General features: G+C 43.1%; 1 protein-coding gene across 1 annotated transcript in view; it reads right to left on the reverse strand.

Moving 5' to 3' along the window:
* Window positions 1-20,898, reverse strand: part of LOC309889652 (netrin receptor DCC) — a gene marked incomplete at both ends in the record, with an annotated part of 357,636 nt that overhangs the window by 236,942 nt on the left and 99,796 nt on the right. The window contains one exon of the mRNA XM_082782596.1: window positions 15,918-16,238. Coding sequence (XP_082638722.1) covers window positions 15,918-16,238 — 321 coding nt within the window. The remainder of the gene's footprint in view (window positions 1-15,917; window positions 16,239-20,898) is intronic.

Raw genomic sequence — 20,898 nt, forward strand, 5'->3', positions numbered from 1 at the left:
CACTGGTCTATTAAAAAAAAAAATTGTGTTTCATAGTGATATTTAAACTCCTGTTATAATAAAAAAGAGGAACAGGAGCAAAGCTTCCTGTTGTTACAAAGATATTTAATATATTCTGCTTGTCCTCGAATAAAAAGGGATTCTAAAACACCCAGAACAGCCAAGTCTGCCCAGTGTTTGGGAGACCAAAGTGGGAAAATAGGGAAAATACCCTGGGTGGCATCCCTTCCTGCAACATCACACAATCAGAAAATGGTTTGGGTTGGAAAGGACCTTGAAGCTCATCTAATTCCACCCCCTGCCATGGGCAGGGACACGTCCCACCAGTCCAGGCTGCTCAAAACCCCATCCAGCCTGGCCTTGGGCATCCTAAGGACATGAAAAAGGAGATGCGAGCTACCTACACGAAGGCAGAAAAAAACCCGCTTGGTCTGTCCCATTACCAAGGACTGGCACATGATAAACAGGGAAAAGCTTTGGGGAAATTGGGACTGCTGCCTGATAAACAATATCATCTTTAGGGAAGCGGAGGTGTCACCGATTTTCCCTAAATAAATTATTCAGCGGGTTTCTGACAGCAAAAAGACACCCGTGCTCTTACAAATAGGTTTTAAATTCCCTGCTGAGCTCCCCCGCAGGTGAGCGGAGGGGCTGTTGTCATACAGGGCTAATATCCCACTCGCAGAAATCATATAAAGCCTCGTCAAATCTCCTCCTGGGGACCTGAGAAGTTGAAAGCCAGGAAGGCAGCCTCGGAGGGAGCGCTTCATTTCCCTCGTACGATCCTAAATAAATTTCCCTGTCTGTAACTCGGATATTAGAGCTCAGACAGAGCCCTGTTAGCACTCACAGCCTCGTGGGCATCAACCATGGCCACTCACATCTGCTGAATCCTTTTTCCCTCTCCCACCGAGGCTGAGGCCACCGCATCCAAAGTCACCCTCCAAAAAAAACAAGCACGGTGAAGACAGAAGGAAGCTTTCAGGAAAGGGGCTGCAGGATTTGTCTTCAAATAAATAAATAGGGACTGAAAGAGAGAGCTCTAAAAGGCTGATACCAGTTAATATGATTATTTTATCAGCCCTGCTGATTAGGGCTGGAGAGCAGAGGCTCCGTAACCCCAAGTTGCCCCGCTACGGGGAAAAGTCTCAGCCTTTTTGCATCTTTTAGCCGATGCGAGGCGCTTCCATTTGTTATTTATTGCCTGTAAAGCTGAGCACACACGCCCCAAGCCACCCCTAATTAATGGCTTACTTCTGCCTCGCTGAAGTGTCTCGCTGGTCCAAAATCTGCTGCATCCTCCCCAACAGCCAGAGACAGCATATGTGTTTTCGTAAGCCGAGCGCTGCACTTGATAATACGCTCTAAAAAGATCTGATTTGTGTTATTTTCATCTGAAAAACTTCAAGCCGAGACAAGAGAAAAGAAAATCTGGCTAGGAAGCATAAAAATCCTCGTAATTAAACAGGTCGGCCCTCTGTTCCGACACACCTGGTAGGAAGATACCAGATGTCTGCAGGTAAACACCAAGTGGGTCTTCATCTTTTTCCCTTTAAATCAACGTAATTGCTTTCAATAGAAGTCACCCATTAACAAACCTCAGCTAGAAATGTCTCCTAGCACATTTAACCCAGGCCCAAATCCCGTTTTTAACCCACAGCCGATTGATTCTTCTCCTCCCTTCCCCAAAAGCTTTCAAACCTGTCGTCCCCATTCAACAAATCCCGGTTGTAGAAGGAAAACCCTGGAAATTTCAAGGACAACGACAGCTTCCGAGAGCACAACGAGTGCCAGAGGAGCTGGAAAAGCTGCGGGTTGAGCTGGTGAACCCAAACACAGGTACCACGGCGGGGAGGGAAGCAGATGTGCTCGGAAAGTTGATGCTCCTCCTACTCTTCCCACTGAATCCCAAGGACACGGCACATAGCACAGTCAGAAAAATGAGGAAAAGTAATATATACAACAAAGGAGTAGGAAAACGGGGAGCTGGAGATGGCCAAGCATGGTGGATGACTGATCTGGAGTCTAAAATTTTGGGTCATGGTCTAAAATTTTGGGTAGACCTGTGCGGTGCCGGGAGTAGGACTTGATGATGCTCATGGGTCCCTTCCAACTTGGGATATTCTACGAGTCGGTTCATAGACAAAGACAAAGGGATATGGTCATTTTGGGGAGGTGATGACTACTGTAATATAGAAAAATAGTTTTGCAGAAGCTAACAGTTGTGAATCATGCAAGAAAGAAAGGGAACGTGGACGGTGGGATGAGCCAAAGCATTTAGGTGATGAGTACGGGACTAAAGAGACGACAATCACAACAACGAGGGCAAGATGGCAAAGGACAGAGGAAGAGGTGAGTTGGCAGCTTCCCCCCGTATGAATATATGAATAATCCCAATGATACCATTTACACACGTGAAAAGGCAAAAAAAGTACATTTTATAGGATTTGAGTCTTAAAGCAGGAGTTACCACTTCGCCTGCAGCAAACCCTTTCAAAGTAGCTGCACGAACATCTGCCAAGCCGTGCTGCGATGAGTTTGCATTTTGCCATTTCCCATCTTGCAGGACACCCACAGCAGTGCTTCACCAGCATCCTCATCGTTAAACCATGTTAAAAAGGGCCTTACAACATTTGAAATAATCATAGCACTTCCACAACGTTTGCCAATTTGTAGAAGAGAAATGAGAAGAGGATTTTGTGCCTGTTAGTAAATGCTTGTGACTCTTTTGCAGTGCTGTTTCCTACAGATTTCATCCCACTACCAATTTCCCCTGATACTGTCATCACCCGGGGTTTGATGCCAACGTGTCAAGCAACGTTCCTATCAATATTCCTTTTTGCAGCACAAGTCCCAGGGCCTCCGGGCTGTGACATTAATACGAGGGAACGGAAAGTCACCGGAATAATTCACCGCCGCCTTCTTGGATTTGTATATCAAAGGCACCGAGGCTTACTCCAGTCTGTTCTTAGTAACAAGCACAGAAAGAGGAGGTGGCACTGGCAGAAGTCGGGTAGGTTTGAGCAGCTGGAGCACAGGGACTTCATTCTCTAGGTATTTTTTTTATATATATTATTTTTACCCGAACTGCCGTTGCTTTCACACAGCGTATATTAGCCACAATCCTACTGTCAAACACAATATTTTAAGCTGTCCAGTACCAGTCGTTGCCTATTTTAGCTAACACACACACCGTAAGTGACACAGCAGCGATGGTGATTGACCGAGGGATGAATTATGATTAAGGAAAGCAAGCTGGTTTTGTTGTTAACCCAAGAAGTGAATGAAAGCCGAAGCCCGCTGAAAAATGAAGCAGGCAAAAATGGAAATACGCTGCCAATAACTCTGATCAAACAAACCATATTTCCCCACGCTGTTACTTGTTGAAAGCATTCAGAAAATTATTTAGTTGGGCTTGAGCATTCAGAATTTCCCCCTCCTTTCAAAGGCACAAAGCGTTGCTCTAGACTTAGGTCTCCTCATCTACTTCAGCCCAGCTCAATCTTCAGCTATGTTTTACACTTATAAACTAACAATATTATAGGGCAAAAAAGCCTCATGTGGCCTACAGCCTCGATGTTTACTTAAATATTTCTCTTTTACATAACCAGGAGCATTGTCCAAGTTTCGTGGTTCTCCAGAGCTGCCTGGAACAACGTGAGTAACCCGGGCTGGATAAAAATCTTACCATCAAAACCTTCCCTTAGACAACTACAGCTTTGGCTAAATACATATTCCTCCTGTGAATAAGAACCATTTTTTTAGAAGAGATACTAAAACCTTTCACAACTTTCATAAGAAACTAGACGCCTGTAAAGCAAAACGCTTCGCTGAGCATTCACTTGACAGTAAAAAATAATAATAATAATAAAATTTCAGTATTTCCAGATGAGGTTTTATTCCACCCAAAAAATAAAGCTACCTATCGGCGTGGGGAAAACCACAAAGGTTGTGCTCGGGGTCCCAACCCAGCAGGCGAGAGATGGGAACGAGCAAAGGCAAAGCACAGCTCCTCCCCAGCACGGAGGATGTGTCTGGTCTGCTGCTGCTTTGTAATTTACACTTGGGTTTTATTACCTCACTCCGAGAAATACTTGATGAAACACCTTGGCTCTAAGACGGATTCTCTCTGCAGCTCCTGAAAAGGGTTATTTGGGAAGCCGGGGGATGGGAGCTCCATAATAAAAACTAAGAACAAAAAAAATTAATGAAGCTCTCGAGGAAGATTTTCATCTGGAAATGTGAACCATCGAGTGACCCTACCAAAGACCTTGAACCGCACTAAAGTAACCGCAAATCATTTGTGTTTGCTAAACCTCATTAATGAATGACATTACTAAATTAAAATTCGTGAAGACTACTTGGGGACAACATTGAGCAGGTGAATAGCTATGGCAGGAGCTTGATTACACTGATCATTTTTCCTTGTACATACAGCATTATATTACTACTGTCAGTTTAAGGCACTCGTGGCTATTTTCTTTCCATTGCAAGAAGCATCACTTTTAGACCAGAAAACCAGAGCGCCCTCCATCCCTCTTTACACAAAGGGAATATTTAAGTATATTTTTAATTCTCTGCTCAAACAGTTGACTGAAAGATTCAGAAATTGTATTCCAAATCTCATATTTGTTCCTGGAAGATAAATTCAAGACCTGAGAGTATCAATTTCTCCCAATCCCCTTTATTCAGGGGGGATGAAGTGACACTGATGCTTCACGAACACCTCTTGGCTTGGAGGCACGTGGCCGATGCCCAGCAGTAGGCAATGCTTGGAGTCGAGATCCAAAATTTGGGAAAGCAGAGGATTAAGCTTCTCACTCAGCCTCTCTTTAGGGGCTCACGTGGACTCCAGAGACAAGACCGATGCATCTTCATCCCTTCTCCTCTTCCTCATTATATATTGGGATGGGCCATGAGATGATTTATCCTTTTTTTTTTTTCCTTCCCTAAAACTATGCATTGCCAAACTGCTCCACAGGCTCTGCCCCAAGCAGAGTGCCCACATCACATATGTTGGGAGATGGAGAAGCTCTTGGCCTTTGTCTTATCCAGCTGTGTAAGGATTTGCTTCCTCCAGTTCATCCTCTTTGTGATCAGAAGGGAAGTATGAACCGGGAGATGAACCATGCCGACACATAAGACAAGGCCAAAAATCTCACACCCTTTAAGAAAGAGTTGGTGAAAGGAGTTTTACAAAGCTGCCCACACCACTACACTTCAGATTCATTTATCTTACTAGCAACAAGCTACTCAGCACTTAATTTGAACTGTTTTAGGAACACGAGACGTACTGAGTAGCTTTGCACGCACAAAGCTATCACTGAAGGTCGTATATTCATTTGTGAAGGTGTGCATTGGATTTCCCACTCAAATATTCTCCCTTGCAAATACTCTCCTTCGAAAACATCCTATTACTTGTCCTGTAGCAGTGCTTTGGAGCTTTATGGATGGGTGAATCAAACATAAGTGTTATGTGCTGCACACAGAACAAAATATGCTCCAAGAGGCCAGCGAGGACGAGGACAGCTCCACTCCAACAGGAATATTTGGAGAAGTTTTGGAGAAGTCCACGGCTGCAATCCACAGATATAGTTTTAACTGGATCCTCCTACAAAGAAATTGTTTCTCACCGTGAGCCCTTTCAGGCCTCTTGTTGCTGTCTGCTATTCATGGTTTACTGGCTGGTTTTAAAATGAAAGTCGTAAAATGAAGCTGCTGAAGAACACCTGCAAACACGGGACTGCCGGGTTATGAAGTGCTGGGTCCTGCTTGAAGACACACCAAAAAGTGTTAAAGCTCAGGGTACGAATACAGAGGATTAGAGGAAACCAAAGAGATGGAGAGAGGATGCAAATGCTTCAACTCTTTTCCTTAAGAGAATTTGACTGGACTGTTCCTGACTGCAAACAGCACAGAAACATTTTCTTCTGAATCTCGGAAACCCTCAACAGAAAAGACCAATTGCGATGGAAATAAATTCATTTCCATCAGCTGTGGAGGCTGCCGCTGCCGTGTTTCATAAACTACAAACTTAATGTTTGATTACAGTCTAACACGCCAGTGAAACAAGTCTGCCTTCACCAAGCAAAACAGCTGCTCAGCAGCTCCAACCCCGTTTTAAAGCAGCGGCTTCTGGAAACGAAGCTCTTCGAGTTCTTGTTTTCTCTTTTGCTGCCTTAAATTCAGTTGTGTCTGCTCTTACCAGCTGCAGGAAGGCTGGAACAATTGCATCTCCGATTCCAAAGCCAGACGACACATAAAAGGCATTCAAGCAGATTTCATCTTTTAGGGGCAATTTCACCGCTTTTTGCTCTCCGGCTAAAAATTGCTTAACGTCTCAGGAGAGCAATGCAGGAAAAGGGACGTGCCGCTCGCAGCCAGGTAAACAGACGCTTGAAGGGTCCAGAGAGCTGTAAGGTTCTTGTAGGGCTGGGTGTTCCTGGAAACATCTTAAGTATTTTAAACATTTCATGTGTTTCTCATTAAATAGCTAATAATGTGATATTGCACACACTTTCCAACCATTGAAGGGCTCTGTCTGCATTCAATACAGATAAAACTAGGCAAAAGAAAGAGTTGAAGAAGGTTATGTCCCTAATCCACCCCACAAAAATAACCACAATATTGTTTCCATGTCTTCCATTATTCACTTCAGAAATTGAGATAAATCTGACTTTTTTATTTATATAGAGAAGCCAAAATTATGATTATTCTTTACTCAATAACTCCACGTCCTCAGTACCTTCGGGTTCCCTCCTCACCCTCCCAGGACCTGATTTCTCCTGGCCAAGGCACTGTTCCCACCCCAAGCCGCTCAACGTTTTGGGGCAGGACTCTCAATCTTTGCCGTTTATGCAATTTTTCTCTGCTTGAGCACAGCACCTGAGTCAATGAGTTTGAGTTTTGAGTTTTAGACTCTGCTCTTTGTCCATCCCCAGAGCTTCACGTTCAGGGATGCAGAGGGAATGGAAATGTGTTACAGAGCACTATAAAGGTGTCTAAGTCAGCTTTAAACGGGCTAAGGAGGGAAATAAAAGGAGAAAAACAAGCCAGCCTGGAAATTGAAAGACCCCTGCTGAACTTTTGATTTTGTTACTTACTCTATGACCTGCAGCATGACTCTCCCTTGATTTTCCTCCTCTAAGATCTAACCGCAGCCACTAGCAATGAGAAAAAAGTGACTCAAACGATGTGTTGAAAGTTTTATGCAAGATGGCAAGCAGAGCACTGAGGTAGAGAGGCAACGTCCCTAGTCAAAACCCCTAGTTAAGTTAGCAAAACCACATTATTTTCCAAGCCTCTGAAATATTCATTTCTGACTCCGGGTCTCGGACGCCAGACACCAGCCCAGGTGAGCTTTTAGAGCTGAATTATAAAGCCGGGAAAATGGAGTTCATAATGGAAACGCAGCTCCAGCTCCACTAGTGGGAATCACTCTAATAAAATGACTGCCATCACTCACCTCGTTTTACCAGATTTTATTGCTGTAGAGAAAATTAAGCAACTTAACATCTTGCTCTCCGCTAAATTGCCTTTTTTCTCCCCTCCCAGACTTTTTTGCTGTGCCCTTTGTGATAGCATTTCCTTGTAAACATCCTCATTTTTGTCTACATATTAGCACACACACACACATTTAGTGGCTTACATTAGGATTTTATTTCTTGTCTCTGCAGTGTTTAACTTCCTATCAGGCCACTTTATTCTGAATCTTATTCAAATTAAAGCAGGGCTATTATGCGAGGCACAAAAGTTCAATTTGAGTAAAATCTGGGCAGGATTTTCTTTTTTGCATGAAAACAACGGCATAATAAATGCTAATCATTATAATCTTTTCAACGTGAAAGCCTTTCAAGAGGAGTTTTGCATTCCCGAATATAAAACACGCTTCCAATTTACATTCTAAAGGTTTGCATTGAAGCGGAGATTCGAGGTGGAGGAGACCTCCGTGTCAGCCATTCAATCCCCCTGTCAGCGCTGGATTGTATCTTCTGCTGGTAAATATGGAATAAGAAGGTTTAAGAATTAGATGGTTTAGCTTGCAAACCCATCATCATCCAGCATCAATCACGGCGTGCGGAGAAATTTGGAGAGCGGCGTTTCCGCACCGCCCTACGTCAATCAAACCCCAAACCAGAGCGCTCATCGCCTACCTCTCGGTCAGATACCACCAGCTAGGGCGGAGAGAAACCTGACCCCTTTTAATTAAATCGCTTGGATGAGGTGTTTTATGAGACTTGAGGGTTGGCTCGGCTAATTTCCATCTCTTCCCCCTGCGGTGACACGGCGGCGTCGCGACCGACCTATTTCTCATTTGCCCAACAGAGGTCACCAAGGACAAATGAGAGGGTTGTAAACAGCTCCTCTCATCTTATTAAACATCGCTTCGGAAACGTGTATGGATTTTGAGTAAGCAAGGTCAAGGAACCATTAGAAAGGTTAAACTGGAAACAAGAGAGCACACAAAGTGGTCACAAGATTGTTTCAAGCCAGAAAATTAAATTAACCTGAGGAAATCCCCAAAGGTGCCTACATCTTTGTTACTTTTATTAGGGGAAAAAGCAAATCAAGAAATGGGGGAAGTCCTGTTGAAAAAATGCACCAGCTACTTGGAAAGCCTTACAACTTTCGGTGCTCCCCTCTCAATCCTGAACATGTTCAATATTTTGTGGTCCTGTGCCAAAAATCGTGGGACACCAAAAACTTTGGGACCCGCTCAAGCAAATGAAGTGGTATTGATGGCTAAGCTGTCACCAGAAAACATGCTCCAGTCCCACAGCTTAGCATATCCAAGAGCTTTTCTGATTATATCCCAAAGCTTTTCTTCTTTGGCTCACCCAGCTCTGAACACCGAGTGGATGCTCCTCAAGATAACCTCAGCTCCGGAGCCCAGACGAGGAAGATGATGAAATTTCAGACACTCCTCCTCAGCAGACACAGATATTCGGCACGCCAGCTCCTACTAATCTCCCTCTTTGGCATTAAATTCTCCCCATTCACTGCAAATGATACTTAAGATCCAATTCATCACTATAAATGCTCTTCCCAGAGCCAGGTCTCTAATATTCAGGATGAGCAATTTAAGGCTGGGTTCACCATGAACTCATTCCATCCAACCACCCCAAACTACATGACATCAGGTTCGAAATATAAGCAGAAGATTATACTGAACTGCTCGTGGTTAAGAAAATCACATGCTTCCAGTGTAGGCAAAGTATTTCCAGAGAAATAGCTTTGTTCTTCTATCACCTTAGAAGATAAAAATACAGCTACAAAAATTCTTCGTGGTTTTTCTTAGGAAAACGTCCTGATTACTTATTTCAAATTAGAAATGAATGCAAGAGGTCTACATTTGAACCCTTTTGGGGTTATTATTGCATTTTGAGGTTATTATTATTATTGCATCACACATTACCTGGAAGAACAGTGTCAAGAACCTCCCCAGAACATAATATTGCTGAAGTACATGCAAATATCCTTCATTTTTCCTGATACCTTGTGCCATAAGACACTGAATGTTGCTATTGGAAGAGCGTGTATAATCTGGACATCCCACTAAGGAGCAAGAACAGCAAGAAGTTTGGTAAGACAAGGTGTGTGTCAATTTAAATTTATTTATTTTTTAGCCCAGAAAAGGTAAGGGGATGAGGGATCTGAGCAAGGTGGTCAACACGCTTTTGAAACACAATTTGAAGCACAGGCACTGCGTCTTGGAGGGAAGAATAAAGATGTCAAGGAGAAGACACCCAAAACTATAATTTTCATGAAAAATAGGCACAAAGCACTTGAAAACAGAGGATATAACAGGTAGCAAGGAGGGCCAGAGGCACTCGGTGCAATGGTTTGAGCCATATTTGACCCAGAGCAGGATATAGTCCGCTGTCCTCAGGCAGAGTTTTGGTTCACAACAGCCAAAATAAAGGGAAGGGGATGCTCTTAAAGTAGGGATACCTCCAGCAAGCCAAACACGAAGCTGACAGTGCCAGGAGGTAAATGCAGGTAGGTCCTTCGGTTATCAGAGTAAGGACATTACACCCTACAGCACCCTCATCCGCTGCAATAAAGGACAAAGCCACAAAGCCATGATACTCCTTAAGCTGGGGCTTAATTTCCCCAAAATCACCCTGACAGATCCATTAGGCTGTAGGACACGGTCCTAAGGGAGGCTGTGGCACTCCCATCACTTCGGGCTTGCAAAAGCAGAGCAGACAGATGATCGGCAGATACCGAGAGGGAAGAAACCTTTCCTGGAAGGTAAGCTGGCACGATGATGTACAGGCTGATCTCCATCCCCAGCACCAATGATCTATTACAGCCCATTATTTTAATTCACTCCAACCTCGTGCCCTCGCTAACCGAGGCTGCTCCTTCCTCAATCCAATCTCCTCAAGCACAATGTAAGTAAATCTCTGCCAGGCGCTCAAGACAAAAGCAGAAGCTTTTTCCTAAATGAAATCTGCTAATTAAAACCGGGTTTCTATTAGCAGCGTGAGGGTAGGAAGAGCAAGAATTGCTGCGGCATGCAATCCTGCCAAGCATTGCTCAACAGAGTACAGTGCAGGAAAGCCTCCCTCTGTCGTCACCCGCAGCTGAGTGTTGCTCAAAAACCATGCTCAAGCCCTATTATTTTGGAACGACACTGCTACAGTTTGATAAACTCACAAAACAATGAATGAAGGGCCAGCATGTTGAGAACAAACTTATGATTTTAGCTGCTAAATGTCAAATCTCCCTTTCCACGAGCAAAATAATCGCTGGCTCACTGATGGCCATCAATTGCAAAGGTCCCGTTTTATCTCGGCTATTCAGATTTCCAAAGTACCAAGCATGAAAATATGGGATTTGCAGGAAAAGTTCCCCACACAGACGAATAGATAAGGTTTTTTTTTAATTATGTTAAATGCTCATTAATTACTCTTCCTCCTGGCAGAAGCTGTACCTAAGAACAGTGTGCATGGATCCGGGTCAGGAGGCGCATGACTGAAGCGGTCCTGGGGAAGTTGCTGCTCCTGAAAGTAATTTCCAAGTCAACAAAAAAAATAATTTTCTAAGCTCAAAGAGGTTCTGCTCATTATTGTGTTGGTGTTCAGGCACTTAGACATAAGACAGAGTATTAGCAAAGACATACATCTTCAGACATGACCTACTACTCCACTGCTTTAACCCCAGTGAAGCACAATCAGTAGAGCCATTCCCAACGCCCATGGAGGGAGCAGGGAATCAAGTCTGTGTAATGAAAAGGTGTAGCATCAGAAAGGTTATTTTCTTAGCAGGGAGAAAAATAATACAGAGTTGGAATAAGAAAAGCTAGCAACAACCAGATCTGGGTATTAAGCAAACATCACGGGGGCTGTTGGATGTGGTTCTCTGCCCTCATCTCCAAATGACACCTAAAGCCACTGGATTCGCAGTAAATCAGGAGCCATAAAGCCTCTCCAAATAATTTATAGCAAAATAAAACACATTCGGGTGTTTGGAATATCTTTATCTTTGAATATTTAAGCAGCACTTCTGTTCAAAGTGAAGGCTGAGCAAAATAACCGGTTGCACACCATGCCTAGATGATACTGCAGTTAAACTATAACACCAACTTGATTTCTTCATTTTTAGCCATTTGGGCCCACCTTCTATCTTATTCTTCACCCAAGAGGTTTGGATTACTAAGCCTCTAGATATGCTGGCTGTTGTTTTGATCTGTGTTGGTTATCTCCCTGCTCCCACTTTTTAAAGTAGGTGCATCTTCTGCAGGGGAAAAAAAAAAAAAAAAAAATCAGGACTTAGAGCAGCACGTGAAGAGTCAAATATTTACCTGATCTCTGCTATTTCCTCTTAGCTTTATGAAGAAAGCACTAATGAGCTTCAATGGAACGACAGAGCATATATTTGTACCAAGTGGTGGATGTAGATTTTACAAATACGGAACATTAAACAGGGATAGGAGGGAGCGAGCACTCAAATCGTCCACTCTATTAGGCAAAAAACCCACACCACCATTAAGCAAACGCACAGAGCAGTCCCAAAGGCGTTTGTTGGTCTGCCATGTGGCACACATAGATATGAAAATCAGGTAGTGTTAAACACCAAGCATCAATTTCAATAGAGTTCCGATACTCTCTGCACTATTACACATTGTATATGTTAAGTGTGCATTGAAATAAAGTATAAAAGACAAAATCCCGTTGACCAGAAGTCCATCAATGTCCATTTTGCCAATTACACTGTCAAGAGGTTACATTTTTAATTCATTTTTTCTAACTGTATTGTCTGACTCGGCTTTTTTTTTTTTCAACTTAAATTAAGTTTTCGGAGCTCTAAAATTGGTTTTCAAGGGAAACAGCTTTAGTTTTGTTCACCACTTATTACGGTTGATGAATTTATATAAAATAGCCCCAAATCTCCCGTGATTCTGGTAGGAATAAACTGATTAAGTCAGTATTGGCTGATTTCAGTTTATAAATGAAGTTATACCTCCCAACTGGGGATTTCTGAAACTCATTTTCCCCTACTATAGAAAAAGTGACTCTCAGTTTCAGGGAACGACAAGTATGCAACACTTCAGACATTTTATTTACTCTGCACAACGAAGAGTTTCCTAAATTTCAGCATTAACGGGTTTCATGTGTTTATCCCATCCTCGAAGTGATACCTCTCGCATCACTAAATGATTTTTCATCCTCAGTTTATTAAATTCCCAAAACACGGGTAGGCAATAGTACCTAGTATTGTATTTCATGTTTACTCCGCTTAGATTCGAGTGAGATTAAGAACTTCTCCATATGCTCCTCCAGGGAGGCTCCACGTTTGCCATTTATCATCTTTAAACGGCAGAACAGAGCCTTTGTTATCTTATTAAATGAACTCTAACTAGGTGGGTTTCCTTCCTCCCCCAGGTAAACCTCTGATTTCTGCCAGGACCCGATCAATGGCAACACACCCACCGAAGGAATAAAACACTGAAAGTCTATGTGGGTGAAGGAGAACAAATCACTTGAAGAATAAACTCATTAAATGGCATTTAAATGTACAAATGCTACACTTGTGACTCAAGAATTTACTGACATACAGATCACACCATATAAAAGTAACCTCGGGTTTCTCATTTAGTTTACCTCTGGTCTTTTAGAAGATGATGAACACCAAAACCTGTGAGAGCCTCATCCCGCAGCTCTATAAATAGAGGCATAACACGTGGGCAGCGTTGTTTCTATCTGAAATCCTACCAATTAGGGTAAATACCAATGATCAGCAGTCTGTTAAATTGGGACTTTTAATAAGATGCTGAGTAGGAAGCAGCTCTTAGTTTCTCTCCATTGCTCTCATCTCTGTCTCAGCTAAGAGCTCTTGCACAGCTGGAGCATGCCGAGGCCATAAAGACCTTCAAGAAGTTCTTTGAAACAGTGCATTTTCCCCCAATACATGGCGAGCTTCATGCATAAAATCCTTGTCTTATGAAAACTGCTTTTAATTTGCTATGTTTTCTTTACTGAAAGCACTTCAAGCCATGAAAGTAGAAGGGGAAAGGTTTTTAAAGGGCAATATACTTCCAGTACCCCCGAGCATCCTGCTCCAAGTGAAGTTGACTGTCACCTGTTAGCTGTGACTGCTTTATTGACTGGTAATGCTTTAAAAAACATGGTGAAATCATGCTCGGTGCAAAAAGATATATGCCCCTTATGCATACCAATGGTTTGGGGATTTTAACCTCAAAAGACAAATGTGTTCTGTTGCTAACCAGCACGTGAAGTGTTTAAAATGCTGCGGACAGACCCGTGATTGAGAAGTGACACCAAGATTAGATTGTAATTCAACGAGTGAATCTCTTCCTAAAGCCTACCTGAAATATTAAAGCTTGTGATCTCTCCTTTGAAGCCTCGCAAGAATGAAATGTTGCATAGACAAAGGAGACAGCGAAATGAGGAGGGTGCCCTGTTGCCATGAACACAACCTCCCATTCATCAAGACGGCGCAATCAAACACATCGTGGCTTTCGGATGAGACCATCAAGCTGTCCAGAAAGTCTGTTTAGCAGCAACACATCATCATAGGATTCAGTTTACAAGTGTTATAACACCCTAAGCTTGACCTAGTCCCAATCCTCTCTGGGAAAGCAGCCTTTTCTGAAAAGATGAAGCTTATTTACTGTGCCAAGCAATGATTAACACAGCCTACTGTAGTGCGAGACCTCCGCTCGTCCTCTTGCCCTCGTTCCCTTCCTGTCATGTTTCCATCTGCCAGTACCTTAAGTCAACGATGCTCTGCCAACGTTGCACATTGACTCCCTCAAAAAAAAAAAAGACAAGAAAAAAAAGCACACATTCTGCTCACTCGGGAATGCACGTCCTTCGGAGATCAAAATACCTTTTCAACTTCTGCTTGAAGAACTTGCTGCCAATTTTAAATGCCATGAATTACTCTACCTTATATGATTCTGGTTTTTTTTATTTTATTCACAAAATCAGAATCAGGGAGATTGGAAGGTGACAAGCTTGCCTACTCCAACCCTCTGCAGAAATCAGGCTCTGCTGGGTTGCGTCCAACTGGGTCTTGAACATCTCCCCAGATGGAGACTCCGCAACTTGGCCACTCAACCCATTCCACTGCTGAATTACCCCTAGAGGGGAAAAGAGTACGTGTTTAAGGAAGCTTCCCATATTTTAGTTTGTGCAGTCTCTTTGCACTCTTTCCCATTAGAAGTTCTCCCAGTTTGAGCCCAACTGGTCCTGAATGGAGGAAGCCCACCTGTCCCTCTTCCAAACTACCCATCACCACAAGAATATTAGATCAGGATCTGCCAAACAAAGCAACACTCTTCTATAAAGAGCTCCAAATTAGTGAGCTGGGCACAGCCCCGTATGTGTGTTCACTTCAAAAGAGTAATTGGAGGGATTTTGGCAGTGGTTGCCAACAGCCAGATTAAGGCCAGATGGCATCCTCGGTTGGCAAGGAGAGCCCTACTTCTCAAAGGCCAGCTCTGCAGACTCCATCCAAGGAGGGATAGAGAGTGGAATAATCCATTTCTTCATGTATTTGGGGCTCTCCAGCTCTTTGGAGAAGTATTACTCCAGCATGGGTGTACATACACAGCTGAGGATGGCAGGTTCAGAGCACACTTCTGGAGTATTGTGGAGGACTCAGAAAACTGGTGGGAAGGAGGTAGAAGAGAGTTAAGACTCTCATTGCCCATTTTAATCAGATATCGTGAGAAAACACATCTTTCCTAGATGGTAAGAGACTTAAGAGGAACAGAAACTGCTTTTCTTTCTAAGAGACCTCGAGACTGGAAAAGACACCGAGTTACGAGGGACACACTGGAGAGACCGGCCAAGAGGAGAGCTGTCTGGACTCCCTTCCCAGCATAAATGTTTAGGAAACTACTGGATAGAAAACTTCTGCAGAGCTCCTGGACTGAACTGGATTAAACTTCAGCCTCAACTTTTCTTTAGTGTAAGCACAAGCATCACCTCCAAGCAACGCACTCGAACAAGCTCATCGCTCGCCTGCACATCATATGCCACAAATATATCAATCCCTTCTCAGCAGCAAGTAATTTCCATCTTTTTTTTTTTTCCAGGGTTGCTGATTGTCAACCTTAAAAATTCATGCACACAACACCCTACAAGAATCCAGCATTTGTTGCGACCCTCAATTCATTGGAAAAATTTCCAACTGCAGAGATCTCCTCCGTTTTGAAGAGGAATACACAGCAACAAAAAGTTCATTAGAAATGTTTAAACAAGAATAACACCTTGTCAGAAATAAATTACTGTTGCAGGAGCGTCATATCTACCTTTACCTCTTTTGATGAGGTGGAAAACGTAGTTCAATTGGTTTCTCTCTGCATTTTTTACTCTTTAAATACCAAATTCTCAGCGTTTCCTGCAATCCGGAATGTAGGAAATAGGAAGTTTCTTCCTTACCTGCTACCATGACCTTCGCTGTCCGACTGATGATGGCTCCGATGCCTTCCAGAGATGCTTCACACTGATAGAGCCCCTCGTCCGGCTTGTGGTGCCTGGAGTGGACTATGTTTTGTATCAAGAGCGAGCCGTTGGCCAGCTGCTGTCTCCTTTCGTCTACCGCCAGGTTCAAGAAGACGGCGTCTTTCTTCCACTTGATGACCGGAGCTCCTCGGTCAGATTCTGCCCCACAGTTCAACAGCACATTGCTTCCACGCATGGTGACAGCATCTGAAGGCTCCGTTACAAACCTCAATGACGTAAAAGGCTTAATCTGGGAACCTAAAAGAGCAAAAACAGAAGGCGGAGTAAATATGGGTTACTCACTTGTACATAGAGAACGTAAGACGGTTTCTTTGCAAATTTGTTTTGGGACGAAAATACCTTTATCACTGCAAACACAGCATGGGTAGATAAATAGATCTTTTACATGAAAAATAATTATATTTAAACATGAAGACAAAAGGGGAAAAACTGTACAAGTGCCTATACAGCCAAGTTGAAGACAAATCCACCACGCCTGTTGAATTTTATTTGGAGAACTTAATTGCCTACGCAACTTGCTCTGGCCACAGGTACCAAGATACATTTCAGTACAGCAAGCACAAAAGTTGTGGTAGCCCTTTTTCTTGAAGACCTTTTTCTTGAAGAATTGAGGGGAGACCATGCACAGGTACATCCTGACCACCCATCAGAAATACCAAGACCTTGAACCTCATGGATCTCCTCCCACCTTGCTAGAACAACACTCTCCACCCTACCCAGTAGCCCAACCATTGCCTTCCAGTAAGCCCAAGAAAAACTATGAGGTTATTCCTTTCTGCTGAGGAGGAGAAATTCATTAACAAGCTGAAGAACACGTGGACGCAATGGCATCAAAGGGCACAGAGCAGAACAGAAAGCAGCCCTTCTTCAAACTCAGCAGAGAAAAGATACAAAAACAAAAACAAAAACAAAAACAAAAAACTTTGTTTGCTACAAAAAGATGGTTTTATAAATTTGTTGAAAGCTTTTGTTCAAGTAATGCATAACCATGCAAAAACTACTGACATTTTCTTTACAGAAATCAATTTTATTGTCAATGTATCTATAACATATATATTCAAGAAGACTGGTATCTAATTTTTTCTTTAAAGACAGCCTTCAAAAATTAATAAAATATAGCTAAAAAGCAAGAGTTGCTCTCAGCTTGTAGAGCATTTCAGACACTTTATCAATAGCACCATACAACCTAAACTCAGAACACGTTGTCTCTTAACAGCAAGATATCGAATCAGAATATGATTTGTCTTTCATCTCCGTGCTCTGATCCCGATTTCTGGAGGAAGCACAGAGTTAGACCCCAAAAAAGTTAGACCTGTGCTACTTGCACACTAGCACAGGGCACTTTTGCCATTAAAAAAATCTATGAGATATATTTGCAACGCACAAAAGTGTGATTTTTTACAAAGGATTTTTTTCCTTCCCATTCTCCCAAAGACAACCAAGTCCCATTTGTAAATCCCAGCTCCTCGTTGGGCGTTTTATTGATGTCACCAACACATAATACAGTTTAACACAGCTGTTTATGACGGCGTGCTAATGATTTTATGTGGCTATTATCACAAGTAAATAATCCACTTCTGCGGAAGAAACGGGGTTACGACAGCTTCCAGAGCAGCAAACACAGAAGTTAAACAAAGATTAACTTTCTTTTCATGCAATTACCCTTGCAGTTCAGTTGCAATTTCAGCTATTCACATCCTTTGCAAAAGGCATATTTAGCCCAAATTGCTTTACTACAAGGGAAGTAACAGCTTGAATAAACTGGAAAGCTTTCTGAGTGCGAGTTAAAATTCAAATATTCCTGGAAATGTTATTCCTAGAGAGAGAAGCAACTGTGACATGTCAAAAAAAAAAAAAATGGGAGAAAATGACCATATATTTTCAGAACCAATTACTTGGAAATCTAGGCAGGATGAGAATATAATGGCCACATTTTTTGCAGTCTTGAGGTGCTGAAATAGAAAGGTGGAATAGCAGGTGAAGATTCCCTCACCATCTATTTGCGTATTTGAAGTATTTTTGAAGTATTAGCCCGGAGAAAGCCCAGGTGCAGTGGATCCTGGGTCCCTTTTCTCCTGTGTAAGACTTCCCTGCCCTAGCAGCTCCAGGGTTTCAGTTCGTGCTGAAAGAGCAGCTGCTGTAAGCTACCAACCTCTTTCCTAAACAGAGCAGGGGACTCGTTTTCAAACAGAGATGCTAAACCTGCAATTTAATCCTCATCGCAATAGCTCGACTGAAACAGAAGGCAAGGAGGGAAGAAGCAAGCAAGCAGCCAGGCTGGAGAAATAGGAGATGAAGAGCTGATATAAAATTTGCTGTGAAGCATTCCAGTTTTCCCTATTTCCAAGTTTTGCTCTTGGTGGGAGAGAGTCTCTAACTTTACCTGGGACACCTCACCTTCCCTGGGATGCTGCCCAGGCTCTTTTGTCTCTGAAAGACTTGAAAAGTCAGAACAACGGAGGGCAGTGCTCTTAGAACTGCTTTATCTGGTGTAGTAGATGCATTCACCTTCTACGTGCATGCTCCCAGCCGTTGTTTGAGGTCCAGCACTGACCTGTTTGAAGAAAACACATTTGTGGGAAATTAAGAGTGCTACAAGCCTGAGACTGCTGAAACCAATGGGACTTGGGCACATCAGTGCTTCCTTCTTCCTCTGCCTTCACAGAAGGATGATGAATACAGATTGATGACATCTACAGCTTAACTACAGACTTCAAGGGAAAGCCTGAAAAGATGAAACACCTCCTGCACAAAGCGGCTGTGTCAGCAGCTCCAGGCACATCCACGGCAAGCCAGCCTGCAGCGTTACTCCGAGATCTGAAGCTCTGAGGGTCAAGGAGAGAGCCCTCGGCAATAGCTCGCGTGTCCTTGAGCCAAAAAAAAAGGAGAAAACTTGAAGATAAAGTCCCCATCCTTGGCCCCTCGCTGCTTCAGCTATCAAGATATTACCCTACACCATGACCTGCTTTGTGATACGGGTATGAAACTAATGGGCTTCTCACCCTGACAGGTAACATCACAGCGACGGCGAGGTTATCCCTTCTCCAGGCCACGGAGGAAATTAACATTTAAAAGATGGGGTTTGATGCGCTTCTTAATCACTGCCTGCCTTTGAATCCTCCCTCCCTTTGCCGTTCCACCTCTGTGAAATGTAATCTTCCAGGGTGGGTTTTTTTTTCCCCCCCCCCCTCCTTCGTGTTCTGCATCGCTTGCTTCCATTACGGAGAGGGAAGAGATGTCACAGCTGCAAAAGCAGTTGACCAGGCCACCCCCGGAGCTTTCTTCTTCTTTTTTCAAATAAACATTAAGAAATAAGACTTTCGAGCACGGACCATTTGAGATGGGCGAACGCAGCAATACCCCCCAGCCCAAACTCAGAGTCAGCAGCTGAAATAAGTCCATTACACTGAAGAGGATTTATGTACACTCAGTACACATTTTCGCAGAGTGTTTTTCTTAAATCTGCAGGAAATTAGCTTAATGGCCAGGCTAATAAGCGTGTATTTACATGCTTAGGTAATGCAGACAATACAGCATAAAACTATCAAGTTCTGGTACCACTAAATACACTAATACAATGCTAAATATAATAAAGATCTCCTGTTTTAATGCTTTTATCATGACTTAATGTTTTTATTATGACTTATGATGTGCCTGCAGTGGTGCTGAATATTTCATCTCAGCTCCGAAGAGTTTTGGAAACCGAGCCTCATGCCTGCATTTGGTGTTTGGATGGAAAAATCAAATATCACCGCAAGGAATTTACAGTGCAAGAGCATGTAGTACAAGGAAGCATTGCTCAATTTTTATATAAACATCCCGTTTTCTATAAAAGTGGATGTACACGTGACTGTCGCTGTTCCAAGTCATTCAATTTTTAAATGGTGCCGTCGCAGGATTTGGGGCTGTACCAAATAAAAGCGCTTAAAACCACAACCCTAACTCCTCCAAAGGTGTTGAATCATTAGGGATGCTTACCTGGCTGTTCCATTTTCACTCAAAAGCTTTAGTTGGATTACAAATATGGCTTTAAGTGAGCTATCACTATGGGTAACACATCTACACCACCTTAATCCCACTAGTTGGGGGTCAGACTCCTTTCAGCTGAGCCATAAAAGAGAAGGCAGAGGGCAAGAGCACAACTACTCGGACTATGGGATGAAGAAAAGATCAAGTATTTTGGCCTCTGCCTGACCTTATAGACTAGTTTGGGCATTAGAAACACTATTTAGGCTACCTGAAGCTGAGTAAGCACTGAGCACACCCACACTTTGCTTACTTGGCTCATGTACAAGGTGAGATTCCCTCCGGGGCAGCCTGGGGATGAGGCAGAGCTGGGTCCCTGGCGCTGGGTGAAGGGGATGAAGGCAAGCTGGTCCCCTCCAACCTGCCTCAGAAAAGCACAAACAACTCTTTCAAGAGAGAAACTCTCCAGCGATATCGTTTCTTAAAGCATAAGTTGCTTACAGGCTTCGTAATGAAGAGATTCGTTCTACAATCATCTTGACAGCTCTTTTTTTTTTTTTTTATTTCCTTGTAAAAAATCAGACAAGCCAGCCAACTGTGCAAACTCCTACTCAGCGCAGGAACTTGCAGCCACCTACTTTGCTGAAGAGACTGAAAAGCAGACCTCAGAAGTAATAAATTGCATTGCTGGAACTCTACGAGACACCACGATCTCAGTTGCTTTCAACATCCTTCCACAGCAGGATAAAAAAAGCATCTGCCTTGAAGAAAGCTGGTGGCATCAGCCACTTGTTTCTGTATTTTGGCTGAAAATGAGGATTTACCTGCAGGAGCAGGGCTCATTTTGTGCAATGAGGTGCACAGATGTGCCCTACGAGCACATGGAAGAGCTCTTACCTGGATCCTATGGCCTCACCATAAAAAGATCTCA

The sequence above is a fragment of the Aythya marila genome (genome assembly GCF_965140915.1).
Source record: "Aythya marila genome assembly, chromosome: Z".
NCBI classification, from domain to species: Eukaryota; Metazoa; Chordata; class Aves; order Anseriformes; family Anatidae; genus Aythya; species Aythya marila.